This window comes from Eriocheir sinensis, chromosome 12 (assembly GCF_024679095.1).
Source record: "Eriocheir sinensis breed Jianghai 21 chromosome 12, ASM2467909v1, whole genome shotgun sequence".
Classification (NCBI taxonomy): Eukaryota; Metazoa; Arthropoda; class Malacostraca; order Decapoda; family Varunidae; genus Eriocheir; species Eriocheir sinensis.
In genome coordinates, this window is record NC_066520.1 from 5,810,668 (window position 1) to 5,826,245 (window position 15,578).

Genomic DNA, 15,578 nt, shown 5'->3' on the forward strand with positions numbered 1-15,578 from the left:
TGGAAGGAGAGGGGAAGGAAAGAGGAGAAAAGGGGAGGGAGGGAGAATATTCGTGTGCGTGACTTCAGGACTAGAGGCGACGGGCAAACGAAGAGCAGCGACGAGAGAACACCAAAGAGGCAAAGATTCGTGACATATAATTATTACGAGAGAGAGAGAGAGAGAGAGAGAGAGAGAGAGAGATTTTTGGACAACTTAGGAACGTTTTGATTCTCGTAAACTAATGCACATACACACATTCTCTCTCTCTCTCTCTCATTTAAGCAGCCTGCGAGTTAGTTTATGGGCGCAACGCAACTCTCTCTCTCTCTCTCTCTCTCTCTCACCGCTGGTACCTTCCTTACATATATATTCCTGACATTTCCTTTTTTCTAGCCTCCTTTTTTTTACACATCCTCTCGTCTTCAGAAGGTACAAAAAACTTAAACTTTTTCTCTACTTTTTCTACTAGCTCTTCCTCCTCCTCCTCCTCCTCCTCCTCCTCCGTCCGACACTTCGATTTCATTATACGTATTTTGGACTATTTTCATTCTTTCACATTTGTCACACTTCTTGAGGAAAACACCATTGGGAATATGCGTTTTATAACCCTATAGTCCCATGAGTTGTTCTCGGTAGAGTTTTCAATCGAGGTATACTTCACTAAATAAGAATCGGTTAATCATTACGAGCTTAGTCATGAAGTAGACCAATGACGGAAGGAGGGATGGATCGAGGGAAGGAGGTATACACGGAGGGAACACGAAGTAGGGAGAAGGGAAAGTGGAAATAATAATCTACAGGTGGGTGATATCAGGTGGCGAAGATGATGATGATGATGAAAATGGAGACACTTATTAGAATTCCACCCCCATAAATAACTCTACATTAGCCCAACAAGAAAAGGGTTGAATTCGAAGACGTTACATTACATAGCCAGTTGAATCAAAGAGTATACCCTAACCTGCGACATCCAAATCTTTCCGGCGAATTATCTTCAACGTAATGGTGATGAGGGAGTGAAAGGGGCGTGATGGTGATGATGGTGGTGAGGGAGGGAGGGTGGGGGGGCGTGATGGTGATGAAGATGGTGATAATGATGGTGAGGCAGGGGAGGCATGATCGTGGTGGCGGGCGTGTGAATGTGAGGTTGGTGGTGATGATGGTGGTGGTGGTGGTGATTATATGGTGAGGGAGGGAGGGGGGAGAGACGTGGAGGTGATGTGGGTGGGTGTGATCATGAGGTTGGTGATGGTGATGATGATGAGTGAGTGATATAGGTGGTGGGCGTGTCATTTGGTGAGGGCGTGAGGCGGAGAGGATAGTGGTGATGGGCGTGGTGAAAGGGCCGGAGGGTGGTGGTGGGCGTGTCAGATAGTGGTGATGGGCGTGGTGCTGGGGTCAGAGGGTGGTGATGGGGGTGTCAGATAGTGGTGATGGGCGTGGTGCTGGGGCCAGAGGGTGGTGGTGGGCGTGTCAGATAGTGGTGATGGGCGTGTCAGATAGTAGTGATAGGCGTGGGAGGGTGGTGGTGGGCGTGTCAGTTGGCGAGGGTCTGCGAGGGCGTCCAGAGCGAGGTGTTGACTCTCCCGTTCACGACCTCCTCCTTCTGCGACGCCCACGAGAGCTCGGTGAAGGCGGCGATCTCCTCCCCCTCCTCGCAGCCCATGCCCAGACCCACGTCGCCGCCGCCGCCGCCATCTGCCAGTCAGCCACACACACACACACACACACACACACACAGGAGGAGGTTATTTGTTAGTCAAGCTACGTTTACTTATTCTTGTGTTAGGCTATTATTATTATTATTATTATTATTATTATTATTATTATTATTATTACTACTACTACTACTACTACTACCATCTCCATTATTATTATTATTATTATTATTATTATTATTATTATTATTATTATTATTATTATTATTATTATTACTACTACTACTACTACCACCATCCCCATTATCATTATTATTATTATTATTATTATTATTATTATTATTATTATTATTATTATGTGCTTTTCTTATACCATGCTAATTTCTTTCGTGTGTTGAATAAGGATAACCGGCTTGTGAATTTAATGAAAGGCAAAAGTTTCCACTGCTAACAAATCTAATGAATTACGCGAAGGCTTCATCCAGCTGGGCGCAATGCTGTCTGCACCTCTCCCTTCCCGCTACAATATAACACCATTTAGGGGGTCGTTGATCTCCTCGCCCTTTCCGACGGGTGCAATATAGTACATGATTATCGAATGCACAAACTTAGTAATCCCAGGGAACTAGGGGATAAGGCCCGAACTCTTAAGGGGCTATTACACTGGGCAAATTTTCCGTGGATCTTCAGTCAAACCACGATTTCCGTCAGCGTGGTTCTCATTTGTTTCTTGTTATTGCTGCTGCTGATGATGATGGTGAGTAATACCGTCGTCCTTCGGGGAAATCTACCGTAGCTTTGCAAGATCTTGGACACGTCAGAAAACCACGGAAATATAAGGACCACGCCAGCGGCAATCGTGGTTTGACTGAAGATCCACGGAAAATTTGCCCAGTGTAATAGCCCTTTAACCCCTTGACTACGGATTTCCTACCAGAAGATAATCACCAAGCTACAGGAATGGAGCAAAAAATGACTGCTACAATTCAATGAAGAAAATGTAAAGTCCTGAATCTTGTGAGGGGATATCCAGCACACCAATACCACATGGGAAACACTCCACTATCCACCACAGAGGCAGAGAAAGACCTGGGACAATAATGTTACCAGGCTACCGGTGAAGGCCAAATTAGTGCCAATCGCAGCGGACGGGTTAAAACGTCTCTGCGGCTGCCCGTTAGAAAAGCCTCCCGTAAAAGTTGTCGGGGTTTTCATTGACTGTTTTGTGATGCTGGTGATAGTTGTACACGACCTCTACATTTTGAACGGGAAACTCACTTATAAAAACCCGGTTAATCTTCCTTGTGGCCTTGAGTAATAGTCGTACAGGGAGCCCGATGCGTTTAAAAATATGGGCCTGAGACTGCATGACTCTTTAATCGCAGGTAAAGTAAAGTAAAGTATAGTAAAGTAATGCGTTTAAAAATATGGGGTTGAGACTGCATGACTCTTTAATCACAGGTAAAGTAAAGTAAAAGTAAAGTAAAGTAGAGTAAAGTAAAGTGAAGTAAAGTAAAGTAAAGTTAAGGTTGTGAAGGGGAACCAAGAGGGACGCAGCAAATAATACAGCACGCGAAGCTCATTTTGTGGTTGGGCTCACTCATATTTTTTACCTATATGAAACGCGGCAAAATGATCCCGTGGACTTTATTCTTGACCACCCTCAGTTTTTGGCTTCGGGGTTACTGATGATGAAAACATTGGTGATGATGATAATGATGATGATGATGATGATGATGATGATGATAGTTAATGGTTGCAAAGTGGGAGAGGAATTTATGCATGGGAATAATCAATCTGGGTGCGTGATCTTAATGTTTTTTTGCTTCGGGGTTACTGATGAAGATATTGATGGTGATGATGATGATGATAGTTAATGGTTGCAAAGTTTGAGAGGAGTTTATGCATGGGAATAATCAATCTGGGTGCGTGATCTTAATGTTTTTTGCTTCGGGGTTACTGATGATGAAGATATTGATGGTGATGATAATGATAATGTTGATGATAGTTAATGGTCGCAAAGTTTGAGAGGAGTTTATGCATGGGAATAATCAATCTGGGTGCGTGATCTTAATGTGCTGAAGCAGTAAGTAGCGGGCTTTTGTTTCATTATTATTATTATTTTTTTTTTTTACGCCCTTGCACTGTCTCCTCTGCTGTAAAAAAAAGAAAAAAGAAAAAAGAAATCTAGCACAGAATGGCGAATGGTAGCTATATATTTTTTTTTATATCAGGTGCACTACGCAGGCGGGTCTGTGGGAACGAAGGCAGAATTAACGTAGAATTGTAGAATAAACGCAGGCTAGATTTTGTTATCATGAAAGTCTGTGAATAACCTCGAGTCATTTTTCTTGGCGATGATTTTATTTTTTTCTCTCTTTCTTTCTCTTTGTCAGTGTTTGTCTGTCTGTCTGTCTGTCTGTCTGTCTGTATGCATGTATGTATGTATGTATGTATTTCTGTGTCTGTCTGTCTCTGTCTGTCTTTCATCTCTTCCTCTTTCCTTTCCTCTCATTCACTTTCCTTTCCTTCACTTTCCTTTCCTCTCCTTCCCCTTCCTTTCCTCTCCTTCCCCTTCCTTTCCTCTCCTTCACTTTCCTTTCCTCTCCTTCACTTTCCTTTCCTTTCCTTCCCCTTCCTTTCCTCTCCTTCACTTTCCTTTCCTTTCCTTCACTTTCTTTTCCTCTCCTTCACTTTCCTTTCCTCTCCTTCACTTTCCTTTCCTCTCCTTCACTTTCCTTTCCTCTCCTTCCCTTTCCTTTCCTCTCCTTCACTTTCCTTTCCTCTCCTTCACTTTCCTTTCCTCTCCTTCACTTTCCTTTCCTCTCCTTCCCTTTCCTTTCCTCTCCTTCCCTTTCCTTTCCTCTCCTTCCCTTTCCTTTCCTTCCCTTTCCTTTCCTCTCCTTCCCTTTCCTTTCCTCTCCTTCACTTTCCTTTCCTCTCCTTCCCTTTCCTTTCCTCTCCTTCCCTTTCCTTTCCTCTCCTTCCCTTTCCTTTCCTCTCCTTCACTTTCCTTTCCTCTCCTTCCCTTTCCTTTCCTCTCCTTCCCTTTCCTCTCCTTCACTTTCCTTTCCTCTCCTTCCCTTCCCTTCCATTTCCTTTCCACTCTTTCCTCTTCCTTTCCTCTCCTTCCTTCCTTCCTTCCTTTCTTTCCATTTCTCTCCCTCTTCCTTTCATATCCTTCCTCTCCTTTCCCTTCTCCTCCTTAATTCTTTCCTCTCCTTTTCCCTCCTCTTTCCTTTCTTCCTCTACCTCCTCCTTTCCTTCACTTCCCTCTGCCATTGACCGAAGAAGAACTAACTCAAACCTACAACAAAAGGAAATTTCGGTTGCACTTACAGGTCGTGACGGCGCTCTTCACCAGGATCTTGTTAGTGTTCGCACTGTCGCTGCCGTTGTTGTTGTTGGCGTGGTCGCCCGTCTGAAGCGAGGGATTGGTCTCTACCATGTCTGAGAGGAAAGTGATGTACCCGATGGCCAGCCGCAGCGTGTCCACCTGGATGTGCAAGAGGTATGCAAATGAGTGAGGGAAGTAAAGGCGATGAGAGTAAGGATGCATGAGGTGAAGTAGATGTGAGTGAGTCCAAGAAAGAAAGGGGAGGAGGAGGAGGAAGTTGAAAGAAAGGGGAGGAGGAGGAGGAAGTTAAGAGAAATGTTATAGTGTGCAAGAGATATACAAATGAATGAGTGATGAGAGTAAGTGCGCATGAGGTGAAGTAGATGTAGATGTGAGTGAGTCCAAGAAAGAAAGGAGAGGAGGAGGAGGAAGAAAGTAAAAATGGTAAGTGTACAAAAGATATACAGTTCAGCGAGTGAAGTAAAGAAATAAGGATGGATGACGAGAGAAAGAACGCAGGTTAAGTAGATATTGGTGTGAGTGAGTCCAAGAAAGAAAAGAGAGGAGGAGGAGGAGGAAGAAAATAAAAATGTTAGTGTACAAAAGATATACAGTTTAGCGAGTGAAGTAAAGAAATAAGGATGCAGGACGAGAGAAAGTACGCAGGTAAAGTAGATACAGGTGTGAGTGAGTCCAAGAAAGAAAGGGGAGGAGGAGGAGGGAGTTAAGATAAATGTTAGAGTACAAAAGATATACAGTTCAGCGAGTGAAGTAAAGAAATAAGGATGGATGACGAGAGAAAGTACGCAGGTAAAGTAGATACAGGTGTGAGTGAGTCCAAGAAAGAAAGGAGAGGAGGAGGAGGGAGTTAAGATAAATGTTAGTGTACAAAAGATATACAGTTTAACGAGTGAAGTAAAGAAATAAGGATGCATGACGAGAGAAAGTACGCAGGTAAAGTAGATACAGGTGTGAGTGAGTCAAAGAAAGAAAGGAGAGGAGGAGGAGAAGGAAGAAAATAAAAATGTTAGTGTACAAAAGATATACAGTTTAGCGAATGAAGTAAAGAAATAAGGATGGATGACGAGAGAAAGAACGCAGGTAAAGTAGATATTGGTGTGAGTGAGTCCAAGAAAGAAAGGAGAGGAGGAGGAGGAGGAAGAAAAGAAAAATGTTAGTGTACAAAAGATATACAGTTTAACGAATGAAGTAAAGAAATACGGGTGGATGACGAGAGAAAGTACGCAGGTAAAGTAGATACAGGTGTGAGTGAGTCCAAGAAAGAAAGGAGAGGAGGAGGAGGAAGAAAATAAAAATGTTAGCGTACAAAAGATATACAGTTTAGCGAGTGAAGTAAAGAAATAAGGATGGATGACGAGAGAAAGTACGCATGACGAGAGAAAGTACGCATGACGAGAGAAAGTACGCAGGTAGAGTAGATACAGGTGTGAGTGAGTCGAAGAGAAGAAGGGGAGGAGAAGGAAGTTAGGAGAAATGTTATATAGTGAGCAAGAGGTATACAAATAAATGAGTGAAGTAAAGAAATAAGGACGACGAGAGTAAATATGCATGAGGTAAAGTAGATACAGGTGTGAGTGAGTCGGAGAAGAGAGGAAGGGGAAGAGGAGGAAGGAAAAAAAAGTGTTAGTGTACCAAATAACGTCGAGAATAACGAATAGATGAGGAGGAAATAATGAAGATACTGTCGGCGTGAGGGTGGTGAGGTGATAGATGTGAGGAAGGAGGTAAAAAGGGAGGGCGAGGAAGAGAGGGATGTGGAGCAAGAGGATTTGAAGGAGTTAGAGCGAGGAGAGAAAAAAAGGGGAGAAGGGAAAGTAGTTTTAGTAGAATTATTAGTAAGTATATACAGTAGTAGTAGTAGTGGTAGCAGTAGTAGTAGCAGTATTTGGGAACAGCGAGTAGCGGGCTTTTTTTATTATTATTTCCTTTTTTTTGTGCCCTTGAGCTGTCTCCTTTGTTGTAAAAAAAAAGTAGCAGTAGTAGTAGTAGTAGTAGTAGTAGTAGTAGTAGTAGTAGTAGTAGTAGTGAGAATAGTAGCAGCAGCAGAAACACAATGATAAAAAATGCTAATACAAAAATAGAAATAATAATACTGATAATAATAACGAAAATAACAATAATTTATAAATCAATACATATAACAAAAAGAAGAAAAAAAACAGCGCTAATTTCTAAAACAGTAGAATAAGTAAAGCACAAAGAGAACATCAAGAACAAAACACACACACACACACACACACACACACACACACACACACACACACACAGCAGTAAGTAGCGGGCTCTTTTTTTAATATTTCTTCTTTACGCCCTTGAACTGTCTCCTTAGCTTTAAAAAAAAAAAAAAAAAAACAAAAAAAAAAAGACTCAACCATCCACTCCCTCACCCACCTTGGACAGCCTCTTCTCGTAAGGCATGGTAGGGATGTGCGCCCGGAGCCCCTCAAAGGCGTCGTTGATAGAAGCCATGCGCCGCCTCTCTCTCATGTTGGCCGCCTGTCGTTGCCTCACCTGGGCCATGGGACACACACGCCGCCGCCGCCGACCCTCCCGCAGCCCAGACGCCACCAGAGAGTCCTCCTGAAGGCGATGAAGGTAAAGGGATGTAGGAATGCTTTTTTATTGTTATTTTGTTATGGATGTTTGGTTTAAGTTTTGTTTTTTGTTCTTTTACGTTTGAGACCGGAAGAGAAGAAGAAGAAAAAGAAGAGATGAAATAGAAGAAAAGATGTAAAAGAAAGGAAGAAGGAGTGGAAGAAGAAGACGACGAAGTAAAATAAGATGAAGATACAGAAAGAGAAGAAGAAGAAGAAGAAGAGAAAGAAGATGTAAAAGAAGAAGAAGAAGAAGTAAAATAAGAAGTAGAAAATGAAAAAGAAGAAGAAGGAAAAGAAAAAGAAGAAAAGAAGATGAGGAAACAGAAGAAAAAGGAACAGAAGAACTAAAAGATGATGAAAAAGAATAATAATAAGTAGTAAAAGAAGAAAAGAAGATGAAGAAACAGAAGAACTAGAAGATCATGAAAAAGAAGAAAAATAAGTAGTAAAAGAAGAAAAGATGAAGAAACAGAAGAACTAAAAGATGATAAAAAAGAAGAAAAATAAGTAGTAAAAGAAGAAAAGAAGATGAAGAAACAGAAGAACTAAAAGATGATGAAAAAGAAGAAGTAGTAAAAGATGAAGTAGAGGTAAAAGAAAAGAAAAACCCCGCATTCTCATGTTCCCACACACAAGAAGACAAACGAAACAGCCAAGAGAAGGGTGTGACATCATTCCAGAGTGTCTTGGTGTTGCTGTGCCCTACAACACGTTAATAGTGTGCGCGGGCAATCGAGTGCCGTGTGTTGTTGGTTTTGTGGCGCCCCTATGCCTGAGATAGTGACGGGGCATGCTGCTCGTATATATAAAGAGAGTTAGCGGTCACAGTAGTTATAGCAGTAGCAGTACAGTGAGTAGCAATGGTGGTTGTGATGGGGACAGTGGTTAGTTAAAGTAGTGGAAGCGGTAGTAGTAGTAGTAGTAGTAGTAGTGAAAGAGTAGCGGATGTGGTAGTAATGTTGTCATAGAAATACAACCCTTGCTACTACTACTACGTGTGGTGTGTGTGTGTGTGTGTGTATCAACTATCTCTCTCTCTCTCTCTCTCTCTCTCTCTCTCTCTCTCTCTCTCACCTGCTGAGACTTCTGCGGGGAGGCCCAGGGCGCCCAGGGGTCAGTGTTGGCGGGCGGACAGGAGTAGGCGGAGGAAGAGGACGGGGAGGAGGAGGAGGGGGAGCAGGAGGCGGCCGGGAAGACACCGGCTGGCAGGGAGGTGGAGGCTGGCAGGTCCCACTCCAGATAGTTGCTCGAACTCATCCACTGGCGGTTCACTGCTTCGAGGTTCACGTTCTCGAGGCTGTACATGGTGACGGCGGAGCGGAGAGACGTCACGGAGTCGATGTGGTGATGGCTGATACTGTAGTTGTTTCGCTTAAACCTCGTTTGATTACTCTGTTCGATTGTTCTGGATGGAATGGATGTCTATTTTTTCTCTTTTATGTTGCTTTATGAATACTTGTGCGCGACGATTCTTCTGTTTCGAGTTTTGAGCGCTGTTTTTTCTTGCCGTGTCTTCTTCCTTGTTCGCTGCTGCTGAGACAAACTGCTGCTTGTTCTAATGGGTGACAAGACTTGTTTGGTAACGTGCCTTCCTTTCCATATTATTCAGTAGCAAACTGTTCAGTGTCTCAACGTTACAAGTAGAGCGAGCCAGAAAAAGCATGTCAGGACAGCGAGGGCATGATATAAAATCAAGCCTCTCTTACGGCGTCTACAGATACTTTTTCTTCCTCCTTATCATGGGGGCAAAGGGAACTCCTTCGAATGGAGTCAAGCACCTGTTTGGCTAATGGAAGTTTACGAATCTGCACACGTTTCCAACTAACGTTTCATAGCCGGTTCTGAGGCATTTTGGAGATACTAAACGCGATCCCTGGCACGCTCTTGACAAACTAAACTCACGGGAACACAGCAAGACGCAAGTTACTGGCGCCACACCGGGATGAGAGGCGAGTTGTCTTGCGGCGACGATTGGGGAGACGAAGTGCCTTGGAGTACGAGTCACACCACCAGTTGCTATTCCGTCCCTTGGAGCGGAGGGAGAGTAGCACACACACCCTCCTCAAACCCTGCAGTAATGGAACACTAAAGTGGCCAACACGTGGTGCTGAGGCTGGCCTTTTCTGCAGTCCCGACGGGAAGCCACATGTACGATAACCAACGACATGGCCACTTTCATCCCCCTCCTCCACAACTCGTAGCAGAGGCGAGTGAGACACCACTGCTATGCGGCACTACTCTAATACCCGGACACGTGAAGGATGAACACGGTAACAGTAAATAACTAGTGCAGATTAATGAGCACTTGGTCAAATCGTCGCTTGATATCCTAACCTCCATCCCTGATAAGAGGCGGCGGCCAATGAGGGAGCGGGAGCGTGCGGTGGGCGAGGCCTCGGGGAGAACTAGGCGTGGCTTGTGGGCGTCAGCAGGTCAATTATTAAGCCAGCGGGCGGGGGCGTGTTGATGGCTGGCAGCTGAGGGAGCCAAGCCGACACCCCGCAGTAATAGAGCCGTCAGCGATCAAGATTTTACAGGACATTAACAACGGGCCTTACAAGCCACTGTCTGCTCCCTGGACTTTAGGGTCATATTACCTCTTTGTTGGGTTTACGTTTCTCGATACACTCCAGCATCTGTAGACGAAGGAAAACAAGAGCGATCACAAAACTATTAGCCACAAACAACGATTATAAACAAACCACTGTCGTGTTTTATCTTGAGCGTGAATCACTCTTCCTCTTTTGGGGGTTTACGTTTCTCGATACACTTCAGCATCTGTAGACGAAGGAAAAACAAGAGCGATCACAAAACTCTTCGCCACAAACAACGATTATAAACAAACCACTGTCTGTTATTTTGTCTTGGGCTCCTCTTTGCCGAGTTTACATTTCTTGATACTCCTCAGCATCTGCAGACGAAGGAAAACAAGAGCTATCACAAAACCCTTCGCCACAAACAACGATTATAAACCACTGTCTGTTATTTTGTCTTGAGCTCCTCTTTGCCGAGTTTACGTTTCTTAATATTTTTTATACTCCCCAGCATCTCTAGACGAAGCAAAAACAAGAGCGATCACAAAACTTTTAGCCACAAACAACGATTATAAACAAACCACTGTCATGTTTTATCTTGAGCGTGAATCACTCTTCCTCTTTTTGGGGTTTACGTTCCTCGACACGCCCCAGCATCAGTAGATGAAGGAAAGCAACAGCGATCACAAAATTCAACGATTATAAACCTCTGCCTGCGGTTTCGTCTTGAGATGGGCCATTCTCCCTCTCTGTTGGTTTTACACATCTCGATACGCCTCAGCATCTGTAGAAGGAAAAACAACAACTATCACAGCATTAATAGCCACTAACAACGATAACAAACCACTCTCTGTTGTTTTGCCTTGAGCTGGGCCATTCTTCCTTTCTGTTGAGTTTACGTTTCTCGACACGCCTTCCCTTCTGCAAACAAAAGAAACAAAAACCTGGTTAAAATATGTAAGCCGTCAGCGATCGCATTATCATTAGCCACAAACACCGCAAATCATAATCCTGTTCTTGTCTGTTCCTACGTCTTAAGGGGCTATTACACTGGGCATATTTTCAGTGGATCTTCAGTCAAACCACGATTTCCGCTGGCGTGGTTCTCATATTCCCGTGGTTTTCTGACGTGTCCACGATCTCCCAAAGCTACGGTAGATTTCACCGAATGACGACGGTATTGCTCACCATCATCATCAGCAGCAATAACAAGAAGCAAATGAGAGCCACGCTAGCGGAAATCGTGGTTTGACTGAAGATCCACGGAAAGTTTGCCCAGTGTAATAGCCCCTTTAAGCGCGTGGTCATTCTTCTTCCTTGTGTTTTCCTTACCTTGGGCACATAATCAACAGGAAAGTGTTTTGTGTCTCTGTGGCTTGGCATCTGAAAACTCTTCGCACATTAAATAAACGAAGGGTGTCTTCTTTCTTTTTAAAACTATCCCAGTCTCCAGATAATTTTTTTAGGGCCCGCCAACGTTGATTACAAGAACACCAGCTATCTCTTTTATCTATACACGAGAGAGAGAGAGAGAGAGAGAGAGAGAGAGAGAGAGAGAGAGAGAGAGAGAGAGAGAGAGAGAGAGAGAGAGAGAGAGAGAGAGAGACACACACACACACACACACACACACAAACATATAAGGAGACTACTAGAAACCAAACGGCCTACAAATGGCAACTCCTGTGAATATACTTTTTTTTATATCTACCTCCGCCCCCATGCATTCAAGTATCTATCTAACCGCAATTTCAAACTTTCACTCGTGGCTGCACCAACTATACGTATTTCCTCCATTGATTTTGCTCCATCCATGCACCACCCAATTCATGAACCAGCTTTTACCTCAACATGTTTACGTATCTCTTTCCGGAACTTGAATGTATCCGATCTATAACCATTGCTGCATGTTCTATACAAGAGAGAGAGAGAGAGAGAGAGAGAGAGAGAGAGAGAGAGAGAGAGAGAGAGAGAGAGAGAGAGAGAGAGAGAGAGAGAGAGAGAGAGAGAGAGAGAGAGAGAGAGAGAGAGAGAGAGAGAGAGAGAGAGAGAGAGAGAGAGAGAGAGAGAGGATGGGATTCTTATGTTAATATGGGATGCTTATGTTAATTATGGGATGCTTATGTTAATAATTAATATACAACATTTCAATGATATATTTAAGCATATTAAAGTGTTTCAAGTGTTTCTAGGACCTGTCTTCAGATTAAGTAGTCGATCTCTATATTACCCTTACTAAAATCTCCTTACCCTATTTAAAATTATACATCGATATAATCACCAGAAAAAAATGTAAGTTAAGCTTTTTGAATCCGTATACGGTAAGTTTTAAGGTCCTTAGTCATTCCTTTCTGCTGATTCCAGGCAATTCTTACTGTAATAATGGCATCAAAAGTGAACAGCATAATGAAGGTGGGGCCGAACTTCTGCCAGATGCAATGTATGGATCATTTCTCCGCGCCAGCTGCACTAACGCTTCTATAATTTAAGCCCACGACGCCTACCGAGGTTCTTGGCAACATGGTAATTCCTCCACGGGTAAGAGATTAGGGGACATATTCTTAAACATCTCGTCGCCCCAGCACACACATTTGACAAGCCTTTCGTAGGAGTTTAGAGCATTTCCAGGGATAGTTTCATGGCCCTGGTGGTAGTTTGACCCTTCCTCTGTACCATGAGCCTAAAGGAACACTCATGAGAACCCGATTAATCTCCTTTTTGGCCTTTGGAAATAGTTGATGTGAGAAGAGGAAGCGACTGACAATACGGGGTAGAAGTTCACGCCACACTCAAATCCGTTTCGCAATTGGAATGACTAAGAAGTGTTTTATTTGACGTTTAGTTACTTAATGGGTTATTTTTTCCTACACTTGGAACGCTGCCTGTTATACGGCGTCATTCATTTAGGGCAAATCAGTGGATCAACCTCCCTCGAGTTCCCCTGTACAACCGCCACCTCCTTGTCTGAATGATAATGATGATGATGATGATGAGGATGATGATGATGATGCAGAAAGAACCCTGACAACACATACGCACATTAACCTGATAGCTGCGGGGATCATGTTTCTTAAAAGCACCTCTCAGCGAGAAAAAGGAGAAATAATCATCACTCACGCAAACCATTTCATAATATACATTAACGCATTTGTGATCAGTTTATGCATCATCTAGTTTTTTGGGGGGTTTATTTCATGGCAAAAATTTGGCCCGTCGCTGGTACACGGTAAAGCTACAAATTTGGCCCGTCGCTGGTACACGGTAAAGCCACAAATTTGGCCCGTCGCTGGTACACGGTAAAGCCACAAATTTCGCCCGTCGCTGGTACACGGTAAAGCCACAAATTTAGCCCGTCGCTGGTACACGGTAAAGCTACAAATGTGGCCCGTCGCTGGTACACGGTAAAGCTACAAATTTGGCCCGTCGCTGGTACACGATAAAGCTACAAATTTGGCCCGTCGCTGGTACACGGTAAACCTACAAATTTGGCCCGTCGCTGGTACGCGGTAAAGCCACAAATTTGGCCCGACGCTGGTACACGGTAAAGCTACAAATTTGGCCCGTCGCTGGTACACGGTAAAGCTACAAATTTGGCCCGTCGCTGGTACACGGTAAAGCTACAAATTTGGCCCGTCGCTGGTACACGGTAAAGCTACAAATTTGGCCCGTCGCTGGTACACGGTAAAGCTACAAATTTGGCCCGTCGCTGGTACACGGTAAAGCCACAAATTTGGCCCGTCGCTGGTACACGGTAAAGCCACAAATTTGGCCCACCCCTGGTACACGGTAAAGCTACAAATTTGGCCCGTCGCTGGTACACGGTAAAGCCACAAATTTGGCCCGTCGCTGGTACACGGTAAAGCCACAAATTTGGCCCGTCGCTGGTACACGGTAAAATACAAATTTGGCCGTCGCTGGTACACGGTAAAGCTACAAATTTGGCCCGTCGCTGGTACACGGTAAAGCTACAAATTTGGCCCGTCGCTGGTACACGGTAAAGCCACAAATTTGGCCCGTCGCTGGTACACGGTAAAGCCACAAATTTGGCCCGTCGCTGGTACACGGTAAAGCCACAAATTTGGCCCGTCGCTGGTACACGGTAAAGCCACAAATTTGGCCCGTCGCTGGTACACGGTAAAGCTACAAATTTGGCCCGTCGCTGGTAAACGGTAAAGCTACAAATTTGGCCCGTCGCTGGTACACGGTAAAGCCACAAATTTGGCCCGTCGCTGGTACACGGTAAAGCCACAAATTTGGCCCGTCGCTGGTACACGGTAAAGCTACAAATTTGGCCCGTCGCTGGCACACGGTAAAGCTACAAATTTGGCCCATCCCTGCTACCGGGTTAAGAAGACAGGTTGAAAGCACGTGAACGACACACAAGAGTAGGAAGCATCTCGAAAAACTTGGAGGTGGACGGTGAATTCAGGGACACAGTTTGGTCTTTGAGGCTGGAATATACAGTCTGATTCCTCCCCCCTCTCCCCCAGCGTTGCCAAATTATCGTACTCATCGCATTGCATTTTCGTAGTTTCCGACCGATAACTATGGCAAAAAACACAAACCTCAATAAATAACAGTTTTAATGCTAACTTTGATGATTTTCTGTCGTTATTTGTGTAGGTACGAGAGTTTGGGGCTTAAAAAATGATAGATACGTTGTGGTGAATACGATAATCTGGCAACGCTACTCTCCTCTCTCTCTCTCTCTCTCTCTCTCTCTCTCTCTCTCTCTCTCTCTCTCTCTCTCTCGACACTTTATAATGCCAAAGCCCTACTCACAACAACTTGGGCTATCTATGGCAGTGCACATAATTTCTTACAAACAAACAAAAAAAAAAAAATACAGTACTACATGTAATACTATACTGCTCAACAATTTACGGCTTGTTACTGCTGTCGGGAGAGCCACTCATTTATCCGAAGCTTGAAAGTGTGGAGTGAGGTGGAGCTTGTCTGTGTTCTCTCTCTCTCTCTCTCTCTCTCTCTCTCTCTCTCTCTCTCTCTCTCTCTCTCTCTCTCTCTCTCTCTCTCTCTCTCTGTCTGCCTATCCATCTATCTCTCTGTCTATCTGTTTCTCTATTTTCTTGCACTAAGGCTATACAATATCAGATATACGCTTTTAAAACATTCTAAACAAATCTCAAGAAATCTGTGAAATCTAAGTCTAATGACCCCTACTTACACAATGGCGTAGAGGTGAAATAGAACCGAAACCACGTAGACACACTTTTAACCGAATGAGGTGAAGAATAGGCCAGACAACATAACTAAAAGGTAAAGTGGAAAAGAAGGAGTGACGATGCTCATCACATAGAGAGAAATAAATTAAGAAAGACACGGAGTAAAGTATGTCAAGACCCCATGAGTTGACAATTAGGAGTAAGGGGCTGGAATATAAGTCTTACAGGTACTACATACACTGAAGGGCCTGTTTGTGTTTATAGGTCA

At 43.9% G+C, this 15,578-nt stretch overlaps 1 protein-coding gene across 1 annotated transcript; it reads right to left on the bottom strand.

The window, feature by feature from the left end:
- Positions 1-367: 367 nt before the first annotated feature.
- LOC126997328 (pancreas transcription factor 1 subunit alpha-like) lies at positions 368-11,069 on the bottom strand. Its single transcript, XM_050858355.1, has 4 exons — positions 8,670-11,069; positions 7,390-7,578; positions 4,980-5,136; positions 368-1,680 (listed from the first exon to the last, which is right to left on the bottom strand). Exons 1-4 carry the CDS (start codon positions 8,898-8,900, stop codon positions 1,520-1,522), a joined length of 738 nt encoding a protein of 245 aa, XP_050714312.1. The 5' UTR covers positions 8,901-11,069; the 3' UTR covers positions 368-1,519.
- Positions 11,070-15,578: the final 4,509 nt, after the last annotated feature.